The sequence below is a fragment of the Hyaena hyaena genome, unplaced genomic scaffold (genome assembly GCF_003009895.1).
Source record: "Hyaena hyaena isolate Hyena2069 unplaced genomic scaffold, ASM300989v1 scaffold_69, whole genome shotgun sequence".
Classification (NCBI taxonomy): Eukaryota; Metazoa; Chordata; class Mammalia; order Carnivora; family Hyaenidae; genus Hyaena; species Hyaena hyaena.
Genome location: NW_024080702.1, coordinates 1,436,832 through 1,452,704, shown reverse-complemented (window position 1 = coordinate 1,452,704; position 15,873 = coordinate 1,436,832). Strand labels below are relative to the sequence as shown.

The window sequence follows — 15,873 nt, the reverse complement described above, 5'->3', positions numbered from 1 at the left end:
TCGGCAGGGAAGAGGAATGCCGAGGCCCCGTAGGCCCGGGGCGGCCGGGTCCCTGGGCGGGGCGGCCAGAGTCTGCTGGGAGCCGGACTCCTCGCTGGCCGGCTCCGCTTCTGAAGCCCGGGCATCGGCCTTCCCAGCAGCTGTGCGGAAGACATAACGGAGGGCGCTCCTTTACAGATTTTTAAAGTTTAAAATATTAAAAAAAATACCCAGGGTTGTTCATAGAGTAAAGCCACCTTTCAAGAGGACAGAAACAGAACTTTACCACCAAAGAAATGCATAAAAAGAATTTCTAAATAAGATACTTTACGAAAAAGGGAAACCGACCCCAGAAGGCCCTCTGAGCAGGCAGCGCTCGGGCGGGCACAGCCTCAGTGCGGGGGTGAGGAAGGTGGGGACCGCCAGCTGCTGGCTCCCGTGCTGGGCCTGGACTCGAGGGAGGCAGCCGCTGAGCCTGTCGCCCCTGGCTCTCAAAGAAGCCCCTCCAGAGCCCCACCTGCCCACACTCAGACCACCGGGCTCTGAGTCAGGCCACCGGAGGCTTGAGTGACTCCAAGGAATAGCAGACTGACACAGTCCTGGCACCGTCACACGCACACCTGCAGCAAGAGGTTACTGGGGACAAAGAGCATATCACATCCTGAGGAAAGAACCTCTGGAACTGAAAAGGTATCAGCGGTGAGATGAAACACGAGCTTGACGAGGTACGACAGAAAGACTATTTAGAAGGGAACGGGGGGGCTTGGAAGACAGATCCGAGGACGGGACACACTCATGACACAGAAACAGAGATTGGAAATGGGTCAGAGCTGGCCCCGATGTCCCCAGCTGACAGTTCCAGAGCTCATGGCATACACCTCCTGGATGGAAGATGCAAATCCACAGAGCCAAGCAGTCCGTAGTCCGTCCCGTTCCCAGCTGGGCGAGGAGAGGAACGCAAGCTCAAGGCAGGGGTGAAGCTGGGAGAGCAGCCACAGAGAAACGGCAGCAGACGTGTCAGCTGCTGTCCTAGAAGGTTACCTCTCGAGTGTGGATGAGGAACGTGTGTTAAGGAGGACACCGGAAGGGCGGGCTGAGGTGATTACAAGAACGTTTAAGAGACAAAATGGTGAACATGCAGCCAAACCAACAACGTCCGCGTAAAGTCATAGCAACACCTCACACATGGGCTTTCAGCAGAGACAGAACTAACACCCGGGAAACGGCGTGTGAGCTGGAAAGAGCCACGCAGAGTTTGCACGTCCCAAGGTCCTTGTGCCACAGAAGAGAAGGTTAAGATAATTTATTGTTTTAATTTTATGTTTGTTTATTTTTAAGAGAGAGAGAGAGAGACAGAGTGGGAGTGGGGGAGGAGCAGACAGAGAGGGAGACACAGAATCCAAAGCAGCTCCAGGCTCTAAGCTGTCAGCACAGAGCCCGATGCGGGGCTCAAACCCACGAACTGTAAAATCAGGACCTGAGCTCAAGTTGGACGCTTAACTAACTGAGCCACCGAGGTCCCCCCGAATAATTTTAAATCTAGATGTGGTTAAGTTAACATAGAAGGTTAAAATGTAAGGGTAACTAATAAAAGGATAGGAATCCTTTATAAATTTCCAAACCATTAGAGACAAAAGTTTAGAATAAGAAAACAAATTAAGAAATAAACATCAAAAAGAAAAAAGGAAAAGCCGCACACCTACACACACACACACACACACACACACACACAAATCCCCTCCACAAAAACGATAGAAATAAAGACAACATGAGCCAGTCCAAAGCAATCAGTCATACTAATAAACACAAATATACTAAACCCATCAGTTAAAAGAAAAATTGGTTAGCGAACTGGATTTGAGAAATCCTGCTCTATGAAACTTACAAGAGACAGGCCTGAATGTAGAAGGATGTGAAAAAGTGGGTAGTAATGTAAGAAAAGTAATACAAGAAAAGAATAGAAAAAGTGGAAGAAAAGGAAATGAAAACTAGGCCGGTGCTAACCTAAAGACCAAAGAAACTTTACGGGGAAGCCCCCCCACAACAAGAAAGCACAACGAGGCACACAGTGTAAGTGAACAATGGCACGAGATTCAGTTAGGCAAGGAGACAAACATTCTGTGTGTTCAAATAAAAAGCCCCAAACACAAAGCAAACGCGGACTGAAACTGACAGAGCTCCCGTCACACAGAAACTCACCTCAGTCACTGACGGGCCAGCAAACAAAACACCAAGAAAGACAGACACTAACGAGCCTGAATCGAAAGCGCACTTGTAAAACCACACTAAGGCATCTGTAAAGGCCGGTCCTACGAAGCACAAACAGCAGGAGCTTAACCGTAGAATCTGGGCGGCAGACAGACTGTGTCCGCTGCTCGGTTCTTTCAACTTGCTGCGTGTCTGAAGATCTTCCTAGTAAGTAACAGGGGAAACAATCTGACACCAGCCCACAAGGACAGTCTCTAAAAAGCCAAAGAAGCTGTTACCGCACAGACCCTTAAAAAGAACTCCTTTAAAACAATATTTGCACGTCTGCAAAGGTGAAGATAGACATAAATCCACAAAGGTTTTAGAATAAACATCAGGTCTAGGGCGCCCGAGTGGCTCAGTCAGTTGAGCGTCTGACTTCGGCTCAGGTCATGATCTTGTGGTTCGTGAGTTCCAGCCCCGCATCGGGCTCTGTGCTGACAGCTGGGAGCCTGGAGCCTGCTTCTGATTCTGTGTCTCCCTCTGTCTCTGCCTCTCTCCTGCTCACACTCTGTCTCTCTCTCAAAAATAAACATTAAAAAAATTTAAAACAAAAGAGAATAAACATCAAGTTTTGAAACTCAAAACTGAAAATAACTGGCAGATTTTACTACATTAGAAAACAAACAAAAAAAGGGGCACCTGGGTGATTCAGTCAGTTGAGCTACCAACTCTTGATTTCAGCTCAGGTCATGAGCCCACGGTTATGGTATCGAGCTCTGTGTCGGGCTCCTCGCTGAGCCTGGGGCCTGAGATTCTCTCTCTCTCTACCTCTCTCCCTGGCATGCTCGCTCGCTCTCTCTCTCTCTCAAAAAAAATAAAAATAAAAATAAAAAACCCAAAAAATAAAAAACAAAATAAGAACAAGTTCTGCGTGATGAGAGCATCTGGTCGCAGTTGACAGACAAAGACAAATTAGGAAGAACATAGAGAACAAGTACTACAAACACAGTTAATGTGACAAAAACCTTTTAATAAGAAAACACATAAATATATTGGAAAATCTGGTAAGAAATTCCGCCAATGTAAAAATAAAATAAAAAGGAATATGAAATGCCCCACATGTGGGAAGGTGTTCAACAGTAATCAAACTGAAGTACATAAAACAAGCTAGGATTTGTTGTCCAACAAGCCAAAACGAACGTCACCTCATGCTGGTACATAAACGCACAGGGCCACACCTGTCTGAGGGACTGACACACTGATGTGCAGTCACTGGAAACATGTCTCCGGTACGAGGCCATGTCCAGCGTCACTGCTTGTCTATTAAACCATGTGCTGCATGGCCTAAGAATATTCATGAAGACTGTAAGGCTGTGAAGGCGGTTAACGCTAACTGCTGGGATTCGCAGACTTTTGTGTTATGTGACAGTATGGTTTCAAGTTCTCCAGCTGGAATGTATTACTATCTCTGTATACGAATAAAAACTATTTCAAAAGGCTCAACATTAACTTAACAGATGAACTCTGAAATTCTTCTATGTGCTGTCTTCTTACTAAAACTTTGAGGTGATCGTACGAGTTTGGTGTTCATGCTTCGCTGCGAGAAGTGCGGGCCAACGTGAAGCCAGGGCCAGCACAACTCCACACGCGGGGGCAGGCATCAGCACGGGGACCCCGGAGCACACGGCGAGGACAGTCCGCATGCAAGCAGGACCTGAGCCTAGGTACTCGACTACAGGAGCAGCTTGGCCGGCCGTCACCCATAGAGAGGGCAGCCGTGCACCTGCACAGCCCCGTGGACCCGCCAGAGGGAGGCGGGCCAGAGCGACATGGGAGGCAGGCACGGTCACACCCTGAACTTCAGCCCGCACATCCGCCCCTCTTTTCCTTCCCTATTGTGTCTGCTTAATGTAAACCACATACCTGAGTAAGAACACACAACAGCTGCCTCACCACAACAGATAACCCCACTTTTCACCCACACCCTCTGATCGGGCGTGCGATCCCGAAACTGCGCTGCGCCCGTTTCTCCCGTAACAGGGAACACAGGCCCCTGCCTCTGGACACTGACCCCACACTCCCCACTTCCCAGGCCCACCCATCGGGGCCCCACCTAGTTCTTTGCTCCTGTCACCTCAATTTCTGTAATCTTTACAAGTACGCCAACTTTACACCAACTCTAATGCAATCTCTGACTTTCGTTTCAAACAGATCTGAAACTGGAAACTCCTGTCCGCACACAGAGCACCCACCAGCCCACCTTGATGGGTACCTGCTTCTTCATTGTCTTTCTTCTGTCTGTCCTCGCTGCTACAAACGTGTCAATGCCCTGTCCATGGAGGTTTCACTTGGGCCCCTGACGTCCTGTGCTCCGTGTCCCTTTTACAGTACACCTGGCTGACTTCATGCTGTGACCACAGTTCCTACTGTGCCTCGCAAACACAGGGCAGGATACAGCACACACCGTCTGCCCCTAGTCACTGCAACAAGACAGGCTTCCCCGGTGACCTGAAGGATACACTCAGGTGGCTTCTGCACTCTGTCACTAATGGCCAGGCGATTTATAAACCAGGACCTTCTGGACTTCACGGACTATCTACCAAGGACCAGACCTCTTTAGATTGTCATGTTTACCCACCTGCTGGCTTTTCACCCCTCTAGCCCTAAACCCACATTTCTCCTTCCTTTTCATTTAAAAAACAAGCACGTTCCCTGGGACGCCTGGGTGGCTCAGTTAAGCGTCCGACTTCAGCTTAGGTCATAATCTTGCGGTTCATGGGTTCAAGCTCCGTGTCGGGCTCTGTGCTGACAGCTCAGAGCCTGGAGCCTGCTTCCAGTTCTGTGCCTCCCTCTCTCTCTGCCCCTCCCCCAACTCAAGCTGTCTCTTTATCTCAAAAATAAATAAACATTAAAAAAAATTAAAGAACACTCATTTTCCCTCAGAACTGAAAATCAACATGCTTCTCTCAGTCTTCCATGAACAGAACCACTTCCTGTGACCGCATCCCTGGTGGCCCAGGACAGAAACCAGGAGGGCTCCGGGATCCCTCCTTAGGCTTCTTTACCCAAATCTAGCCAGCCAGCCAGCCGGGCACACAGACTCCAGCTCTGGCCCGCTCCCTCCCGGCTGCTGGGACTGCTATGCCCACAACACAGCCTCACTCCTTCTCTAGGGGACAGGAGGGATGCAATGGTGCCTTGTTCTTTGATTCTGTTTTTAGTTGTTAATAAAATTCTAATCCCACAAATATAGAGCTCTGAATCACAAGCCCCCTGAAACCATGGCAGCGGCGGTGTCAAGGACCAAGCCCCCTGAAGAAGGATCTGCCCTGACCACGAACTGACGGTCTCCTAGCTGCTACCTGATTGTTCCTGTTTCTGTGTCTTTACAAAGCCTCATCCCTCCTCCGGTGCCGGCACCCCACCTGCCCACATTCCTTCTTCAAGACAGGGTGACCACACCTCCCGTGACGCCAGCTCAGACACCAGGTGCCGTTTCCCCACGCACCCTCCAGGGGCTGCTGGTTAAGCTCCCCGCGTGTGACTCCACAATTCTGTGCACTTATCGGAGTCTCCCCTCTAGCTGTGAGCCTCCCGAGGGTGGACATTTTGCATGATTCGTCTCTGTGTCTCCAGCACTCAGCGGCCAATGGCTCGGCAGGTGCCTGCTACCGTCTCTCAATGAACTAATAAGAAAGAACTAAATGGACAAAGGAACAATCAACCAAATAATCAAACAGGTCAAACTAGTCCTGCTTTTCCTGAACGTCCATCTGAATTAAGGACAAACCTAGTATCTAAGATAAGATCTTCAGCAATTCCTCCAATTCTAGTCATTTGTATTTTAAGCACTAACAGTCTAAAAGGCTAAATAATGTGACAAATGTAAACAAAAATCTAAACCACAGTGAATGTTAGTTGCTTTGTTTTTAGGTTATTAACGGCATCATGACTTCTATGCCATCTACGAAAGGTCAGGAAATATTTCACCTAAAATAATTCTTCCTAAGATAATCCAGCTGATCTCAATTTTTCATTCATCTCCAACCAGCTCCTTCTTTACCCTATCCAGTCTGTAAAGGGGCACAACATATGTACAGGTGGTGTCAGGATCAACACAGGCACAGTGTTTGGGGAGTGTCCTCTGTGCTGCACACAGTCACAGACCCTAGGCGGACACGTCGCATTCAGAAGTCAGGCTGTGAAGTGGCTCTCAGAGCCTCAAGCAGGAAAGACGGGCCAGCGGGTACTCACCCAGCCCTCACAGGCTGGTGCAGAGGAGGCTCATGTTAATTACAGAAAATAACCATTCCATCTACTACGACCAGTTATTATTTCAAATGGTTGTACCTGCTCTGTAACTAATTTCCAAAAACGTTCATTTCCACTTTTATATGTAAGCGACCACACCTCCCCTGCAAAGTCTTGCTGTCCAAACGGTGGGATATTAACCCTCACCTGTGTGGCAGTGGTCGGGCTCCAAGAAAGTCCAAGCAACATCTGAGGCCAGTTCAAGTTGCTATCACAGCAGGGTGGTGATGGATAACCTTTTACTTTATTTTACCACGTCTCCCATTTACCACAAGGAGTTCAGTAACAATAGAGCCAGAAAAAGTCAGTGCTGGCCAGCTGTGGCACTACTGCTAACCAGACTAAAAGTGGCCTTTAGTGGTACGTAATAAATACAAACTCTCTTTTGCTGCATTCATTATTGAAAAGATGAAGAACAGAATTCCAGCCTCCCCAGACATATGCTCCACCGTGGCTTACATGCATTTAATACAACCTAATATAACAGTCTAATACATAAATTAGTTCCATTAATAGAAAATTTTCCTGGGGTGCCTGGGTGGCTCAGTCGGTTAAGCATCTGACTTTGGCTCAGGTCATGATCTCACAGTCCATGAGTTCGAGCCCCGCATTGGTCTCTGTGCTGACAGCTCAGAGCTTGGAGCCTGCTTCGGATTCTGTGTCTCCCTCTCTCTCTCTGTCTCTCAAAATAATATAAGAACATAAAAAATTTTAAAAAAGAAAGAAAAAAAGAGAAAATTTTCCAGTTATTCTAAATATTCTGATACACGAGCAACAAGTAAATCATATATCTCAATCTGTTTTGGGAAAAAAAAAACCCTCTATAAATGTATACAGAGAATATAAATAAAAGCTGAATCGGTAATTCTGAATTTGATGTGAACTAGAAGTGAAGCTTCACCCCAATGTGATTCAATCCGCAGAGAGAGGAGTCTGTGCTGACTTGCCACAGACATTATTAGCCTGACGACACCTGTCAACAAATTAAACCATCTGTCCACACAATCACGGTTATTAAGAATGCTTTTCTTTAGGAAAAAAAAAAAAAAAAACAGAAACAAAACCTTTCCTTCCTCCAGACCTAATGGTTTTAGAAACAGCAGTGTTTCAGATTCTGAAGAGAACTTGAAGCAAACCAGCGGGCCCAGGTCTGCAGGCGCTCGCGGCACGGCGCAGCTGTGGGATACTCACTCTAACACTTCATAGTTGGACTTCTTCTCCAGGGCGTTGCCGCGCATCTCCCAATACGAGCGCCTGGAAGGGGGAAGACACACGTTACACACGAGCGAGGAATGTCTCCGTGACTGGAAGGCACATCTATGCTGCTGCACAGCAACTGCCATGGGGCTCAGCCACAAACATCCTGTTAAGCAGTAACAGAGGCCGGATGCGACCTCCCGCGTCGTTCCCGTGCTCCAGTGAGGCCAGGACCAGCTAACGCGGACTTTGTCCCTCCGGGACAATCTCACTTTCTCTTCTAATGTGAAGAAGGTCTGACTCTTGGTAAAGAGGAGACACGAGACTCCAGGTGTGAAAGACACACGCTACGACCGCTGCCTACTGTGCTCGTCCCTTCTCTAGAGACTGTGCCTATGAGCAGGACAGCTAAGGGACAGCAGGCCCGGGCCGCGGCCCGGCGAGCGTCACCCCCACCCCTGCAGACGCACGTAGGTCACGAAGGCTAACTGCAGACAGGAGACGGGAAAGGCAGAGGCAGCTGCGCGGGACAGAGAGGCTGGGCTCCTGTTGAGGAGGTAGTGCTGGCCGCCACCCTGAAGAGTCACCATGTGAACTCTGCCTTCTTACTCCAAACTGCACCTTCAAGCGGCTTCGGGTCCTGCAGGAACCAAGTCCTGTCTCTACAAAACCTGCCATAAGCGGAGACAACTCTCTCTGCACAAAAGCCTAAGCCCCGGCTGGCTGCTGTGGGAGGCACAGGCGTTACACGTCCTCCTAAGTAATCTTCTAGGAGGAGAAGACTCTGCTTCCAGCCTGTCCCTAGTAATGTAAATACAGCTTTTGCTTTTTAAATTTGTTTCTCTTTGGCCTACTTAAAATGGAAAGTACAAGACTTAGGTGAAAAATTTAAAAGGGCCCCAAAAGGGGCACCTGGGTGGCTCAGTTGGCTGAACCTCCAACTTTGGTTTGGGCCATGGTCTCATGGTTCATGAGTTCGAGCCCCACATTGGGCTCTGTGCTGGCAGCTCGGAGCCTGGAGCCTGCTTCGGAATCTGTGTCTCCCTCTCTCTCTGCCCCTCCCCTGCTCATATCCTGTCTCTCTTTCTCTCTCTCTCTCAAAAATAAATAAACTTAAATTTTTTCTTTTTAAAATAAAATAGAAAAGGCTCCAATAGGGTCACTTAATTTGTTCTCTTGCTTTCTATTCATGGGGTCGGGGAGAAGGTCGAAGGAAGAATGGCAAGCAGGGTGGCAAATCTGCCAAGCTTTTCCTTCAGTATCTTATTCTGTAATAAAGGCACTGGGACTGAGCAGGGCACAGAGGAGAGGGTAAACACGCCGTGGGAGGCTAGAGCGGGCCGGGCCGGAGGGAGAGAGCTGTGTAGAGAGCTGTGCCCGGACCACTCGCATGTAAGCTCACGCCTCCTGGCCCCTGCTGCCGACAACACACGGCGCTGCTGTGCAGTAAGAAAAGCTGCCCAAGGACACCTCTAAGCCAACAGTGCAGGGCCAGGGATGGAGCGGGAGCATGAAGACACCGGTGAGGGATGGCCTCTGTATTTGGATATATGATTACGGATGAAAACAAATCATGGAGAGTTGAGAGCTACACTTAACCATCTTCAGGTCCTTGTAGAAACTTTTTTTTTTTTTAATTTTAATGTTTTATTTATTTCTGAGAGAAAGACAGCGTGAGCAGGGGAGGATCAGAGAGAGAGGGAGACACAGAATCTGAAACAGGCTCCAGGCTCTGAGCTAGCTGTCAGCACAGAGCCCAACGCAGGGCTCGAACTCACGAACCGTGAGATCATGACCTGAGCCGAAGTCAGGCATTCAACCGACTGAGCCACCCAGGTGCCCCTGTAGAAACGTCTTTAACAGCCTTATGCGATATAAAAAATAAAATGGTGATGTTGGGAGAAATTATCGCTGTTTCTAGGACATGTAATTAAATTTTGGCTACTTTAACCAACTCAAACTAGCAGCCCAAAGTAAATTTTAATTGAAAGCTTACCTGAACAAGGTAAAATATTTTTTTATTCAAAATTTAAAATGGTAGCATAAGAGATAACAGAAGACAAATGGTGACACACGTTATCAGAATAAGAAACATATTCTCAGATTTCCATTTCCCTTAAACCTGCAACATGGTGGCCACTAGCCACATGTAGCTCTTTATGTTTCAATTTACAGGATGTGCACTGCACACAGCACTACTCAGTACCCACTGGCTGGTGGCTGGCACCCAGGACACTGCACACCCGTCACCACAGGGAATCACTGTGGTGTGCTCTCACACCTGCAATCACACCATTCTAATTACAATGAACCATCACTTTAAAAGACCCTAAGATTCCTCAAATAAGCACTGACAACCTAATTCAAAATCTTCTCCAATTTTCTTCAATATTTTATTAATGATCTTTATGAGAAAAATGAAAATACCTGAGTAATTTCCAAAAACAGCGGAGACCACTGATGACCCAAGCCCTCAACGCACAGTCTCCACCTTACCGTATCTCTAGGCAGCCCAGCTTCAAAGCGATGTCCTGGTCCACTCGGTCAGCTATCTCCGACATGTAGTCGCTCTTCACCTGCAGTCGGAAGGAATCGGGGAAACGAGGCTGGTTTAGAAGAGCACACTGCAGAGCTGTCATTCCATGCCTGTTGCCACGGTACCTGTTAGAGCCTTTCTACCTACTGTGTCAGAAATCACGGTATATGCTGGATATGAACATGAGGAATGCCAAAAAGTGGTTAAAGAAATATACCGAGAACTCATAGGCTCCATGAGTACTTAAACTTTAAGAAGCAACTCGCATCCTCTGCACTGCAAACGCCACGCTGCTGTAGATCCTCCCCGTGCTGTCACAAGCGAAAACCGGAAGGGAGATGCCTACTTCCCCACAGATCCGTAGTGGATGTATCTCCTGGACTCAGACTACAGCGGCTTTGGACCCCAAGGGCAAGGGCAAAGGAAATTCACCTGCTCTGCCACTGACACGCTTCCACCTCACCACCCCGGGTAAGTGATTAATCCACAAAGTCCGGACATGTGTGAAGTCTAAAACAAGGATAAGAACCTAAAAACAATTCCACAAGCACCTTCTGAAAAATGATTACTCTCAACTAAAGTCATGACGGGCTGACAGCAGGCTCTGAGAGCACCTGTCAGTGTGAAGATACTCCTGACGACAAGATGTGTAAAATCTCATAGATGAGCATGAAGAGATCGCCACCGGTAGCTGATCTGGTAACAGGGAGCCCTATTCTGAACCTCAGTTAGTGAAATGGTATCCCTCCCCCCAAAAAGAAACTGCACTATTCTCATTAGCAGGCCTGTATTACAAAAAACTGTACTCAATTATTATGACCCTCACCCATGCAGACTTTTGTGGAAATCCGTCTTGTGTCTTATTATGGAAGTATTTCCAAAACCCTTGGTTTTGCCTCTTAGCTCAGCTCTGAAATATTTAATCTTGGGCCCTCTAGAGAAAAGGGGTGTTGACCCCTGCCCTTGAAATAAATTCCAAAGATCCTGCTCTTCAACTATTACCTCTAGCCTGTCAGTTCACCCACTCAAAGGATTTCTACTCCCCAATTCATTGCTCTGTCTCCTTTGCACTAGAGATTTCATCATCATAACTCTCCCTTGCAAAAACCCTTAACTTTTCCATCTGTCATTAACCCTTTATTTTACCTGCCTGGCAAAACCAACACGTATGAACCAACCACCACCTCCTTCTCCGTGCTCGCTGCTGAGCAACAGGAGAAACCACACAACGGTATAAGCTCTGTCTCAGTCCATGTCGGCAAACCTCACATGGTGAGTGGAGACTGCCCGGAAGCTCAACAACTTCTGCCTGGGAAGTGCACTAATGCACCGATGCCCACTTCCTCCAGCCAATTCACCAGTCTTTCTTACAGAGAAGATAAAAGTCTTCAGACGTGAATATCCGTTCAGTGTCCCGAGAATCTAGAACCCGGTGTGCATGGTGCTCACCTACTCATTCCTTTCTCGTAAGGGAGGAGCGACGGCCACTCGCCCAGGAGTGGCAACCATATGCTGTTTCCTCTCAAAAGCCCCTGCCTTATGTTCTGCATTAGCACCAAGAGCCAGGTGGCCAATAATATTTACTGACAAATGAGCGAGCATGAAAGAATTAATAAAGTCTTCAAATTGGGGTCTGGGTACGTCTGTTTGTAAATATTATGTTCCATGTAAGTAAACAACGGTAACTTCTATTGTTTGCAGCTGGTGGGCATTGAAGACTGATTTGGTGGGACTGATTTACTCAGGCCATGAAATGAAGTAAAAAGCTTTAATTCTAGAATCACTTTGTTTATACTTCAATTGGTCCTTTCTTCTACATACCAAAAAAAAAAAAAATCCAAATTAAAAACTAAATTTTTGTATCAGAAGTAGGTTTATTAGTGAACACAAAAATAAAGGCACAAGGCTGATCAAGGCCTGCGTTTATAGGAGTGAGAGAAATAACATGGTTGTTCTGACTGAAGCGGTTGATCTTGGTTTGTGGTTGGGTGTGGACATCAAAGAAACCACAGCAGAGTGTCAATCACATGAGGAGTAAAAGTCATCATCACAAAATTATCTCAAAGAGGAAGTACTATAATTTTTAAACACTTTTCACAGGTAGGAAAATATAATCACCTGCCTTATTTCATTCATCAAACCCAAATTCACACTGGATGCAGAAATGCAAAACAGGCAAATTCTAAGTTAACCACCTGTGTACAAGATCCCTCTGTGAACATGACTGAAAAGCACTGAGAGCGGTTTTCCACGAGCAACGGCCTACTGCCCTTGCGGGAGCTGTGTGCCCACAGCCTGGGGTGACCGCTGTGTCCTGCAGAGTAGAGTGACCCCACGTGAACAGGCCGTCCCGACAGGCCCTCAGCTCCCCGTGGCCCTCCCTGCAGGCACACAGGCGGCCAAGCCCCCTTGTGTCCCTGGTAGCCCGTCCAGAGACGGTGTTCTCGGACACCACCGAGCATGCTCGCGTCCTGGTTTCACTTCTGGACTCAGGGTTCTACACACTCAGGGTTCATTTCTAAGACATTTCCTGCCTGCTTTCATCTCCTACTAACTCCCAGAAGAATTCAGTGCTTTCATTTGTGACATAGAGGTCATTTTCTGACATTTAGGTGTGTGTTTAAGTATCAACTTGCTTCAAGTACAGTTACCTGCACGCCGGCAGGCGGACTCAGACGCGCCACCTCACGGCACCCTTGCAGCATCGCTGTGAGCTGGGTACCATCATCACCCGTGTCAAGTCTCGGAAGAAGCCTGATAAGAATGAAGGCGCTCACAGAGCCACTCCCTATAACTTGCGGAATACTTACCAGGGCCCAGGTACTGAGCTGGGTGTTTCACATGGGTTTCTTCTTTTTTGTTTTTTAATGTTTATTTACTTTGAGAAAAAACATGCACGCCCACAAGGGAGGGGCAGAGAGAAAGGGAGAGAGAATCCCAAGCGGGCTATGCACTGTCAGTGCAGAGCCCAGTGCAGGGCTCAAACTCACCAACCGTGAGATCGTGACCTGAGCTGAAAGCAGGAGTCGGATGCTTAGCTGACTGAGCCACCCAGGCGCCCCATCACATGTTACTTATAATCTTTACGGTGACTCTTCAAGGTTATTAGTCCCATTCTACAGATAAAGATCAGAAAAGTTAATTCACCCAAGGTCACACAGCAAGTGTTGTAAGAGTGAGGACTCATACACCAGACCCACCAACCCCTACAAGTCAGGCCTCACTCAGTGTGTGTACGCACCGTCACTGAGCTCGGCAACAGGGACCGAGAGTAGGGGCAGGTGGGGGGCACATCCCCACACACCGCCTGCTTCTCCTGCCCACTGTCATGCTGACCTCAAGTCTGGCACATCTGCAAGAGTCTTCAAAGAAGACACCCTGAAAACTGGTGTTTGGCTTTTTTAAATTAACCTGTGTACACGATAACGTCAATTTCCTGCCTCAGGAGATAGGGTGCCTTTGGACTTCCTCCTGTGGCAAGTGCCGTATTTATATCCATCCATGAGTCTTTTCCTTCTTACTCTACAAGAGAATCAAACAGCCCAAGTTCTGTGAATCCTCCCAGTGAGTGACTGAGCTTGACGGTCATTCTGGGGACCCCATGCCTGGGGTAGTCCGACCAGTGTGAGTCTGCCGGAGGCCCTGTGCTGGACTGAAGGCAAATTCCCAACGCCCTCCCATTTCCAAAGTCTTTCATACAGAGGCTGATCAAGAAACATGGGCTGAAGAGTATAAGTATGCAGGTTCACCTACGACCTCAATAACACAAGTGCTCCTTGAATCAATAAAAATATGCGGAGGGGGACAAAGGAGGAGGAATGTACAGTGCTGAATCTATTAAGTACAGAAAATATGCCATCAGATAAGTCACACTTCTATTTCTTTTACCTTCTTTCTGGAAAAGGACAGCTGATCATCCTCCTATTGAAAATGTCAGGCATTAAACTAGAATTTCCTACTTGGAGCTGCTATTTCAAGATGTTTTAACTTACAGAAAGCTTTATAGCCAAGAAAATACAGACAAACACGTCAACTTCTGATAATACAAGTATCTGAATAAAAACTAAACTAAACTAAAAAGGCAGGCTGGTCAACAACCCACACGCCCAGAGCCTCGCGTGTCCCCACAGCAGGTCCAGACTTGATGCTATGGAGGTAAGTTAGGTCCTGCCCTTTGAATCTTCTCTCAGGTTCCTGCTGGGGCTCCTTCTGCCACAGAGGCCAATGATATGCCACCGTTCGTGTTTTCAGGACACAGGGGTGGACATCCAGCTGACACAGGAACACACGTCTGAACCACACAGACTCACTTACACGTGGACTTTTTGGGTAAATACAGTAAGTACTGTAAATATATTTTCTCTTATGATTTGCTTCACATATTTTGTCTCTAACTTAACTTACTTCACTGCAAGAATGTCGTATATAATACAAATAGAACACACAAAATATTTCTGTTACCAGTAAAGCTGCATTCTGACCAACACTAGGCTACTAGCAGTTCTAAGTTTTGGGGGAGTCAGAGGCTGTACATGCATTTATGACTGTGCAGGGGGTCAACGCCCGTCCCCTCGGCCTTGTTCAGGGGTCACCTGTACTCGTTTTAATCTTACACTATTTCTAAGAGAAAACAAGGACAGCCCCATGTCTGACCCACGCATCTCAAGAGCTGAAAATTTCAACAGCGCCCAACAGTTTCTATACAAGTTCTGCATCAATACAAATTTAGTCAATATGACAATTTCTTGACTAAACATGGGCATGGCTCTTTCAACTAACGGCCACCACTATTTGCAAAAGGTGCCAATGAAATACACCTTTAACAAATGAAATTTCAGAGAGAGAAAGAGGAATAACATGTTATATGGCAAAGGACAAGTTTGTGTTGGGGTTAAGACACACTTTCCTTGCTTTATCACGAGACATCAGCTTTAGCATCAAAACTAAATTTCTGCTCCAGGGTGAACAGAGTTATGACAAGATCCTAGCTTATTTTTAGAGTGTGCTGATTAATATCTTTCAAAATATTCTAAAATAGGTCAAAAACACTTAGTGGATCATTTGCAGTATCTCACAGTGGGAGTCACGTTTAAGACAACTTTAAACAAAACTGCATCCGCAAAATAACTCCCAACCAGCAACCCAACACTCAGCACAGTCCAGCGACATGTTTTCTTCATGACACCATGCAAAACACATGATGAATAGTGGCCACAGATGAAATTTCAGAATAAGGAATAACTGAAATTAAAATAGTTTATTGTGTTTTCTCTTTCATGTAATTGAAGTGGTGGCAGAGAGACTCTGAACATAATACTCCTGTTTCTACCTTGACAAAAGAGCCAAAATAATAAAAAATACGTATTCTTCTACAATAGAAATGATAACAGCTAACACTCAGAAGGGTCTGCTAATCCCCAAAGTAGATCCTAAAGATTCCCACATGTGAAACTCAACAAAACAACAGCTCGTAACAAACACACAAGGAACATTTCACTGAAAAGGAGTCGGGGAAGCCGCCACCACCAGATGGTGGAAAGCAAGGATGTCAGACATTATAGTTCAGATTCAGAAGACTCATTAATGCTACATGAAATGATAAAGAAATAAAAGGCAGAAAAGTGAAAAATCAGAAAATAATAAGGGTCATAGTAGATGGC

At 46.9% G+C, this 15,873-nt stretch overlaps 1 protein-coding gene across 7 annotated transcripts in view; it reads right to left on the bottom strand.

Annotated features, from left to right (window-relative positions):
• Nucleotides 1–15,873, bottom strand: part of PTK2 (protein tyrosine kinase 2) — a 253,318-nt gene that overhangs the window by 123,144 nt on the left and 114,301 nt on the right. For all 7 annotated transcript variants that reach the window (XM_039232967.1, XM_039232971.1, XM_039232974.1 and 4 more), the window contains exons 8-9: nucleotides 10,174–10,253; nucleotides 7,672–7,734 (exon numbers count right to left, since the gene is read on the bottom strand). In XM_039232967.1, the coding sequence (XP_039088898.1) occupies nucleotides 7,672–7,734; nucleotides 10,174–10,253 (143 nt within the window). The remainder of the gene's footprint in view (nucleotides 1–7,671; nucleotides 7,735–10,173; nucleotides 10,254–15,873) is intronic.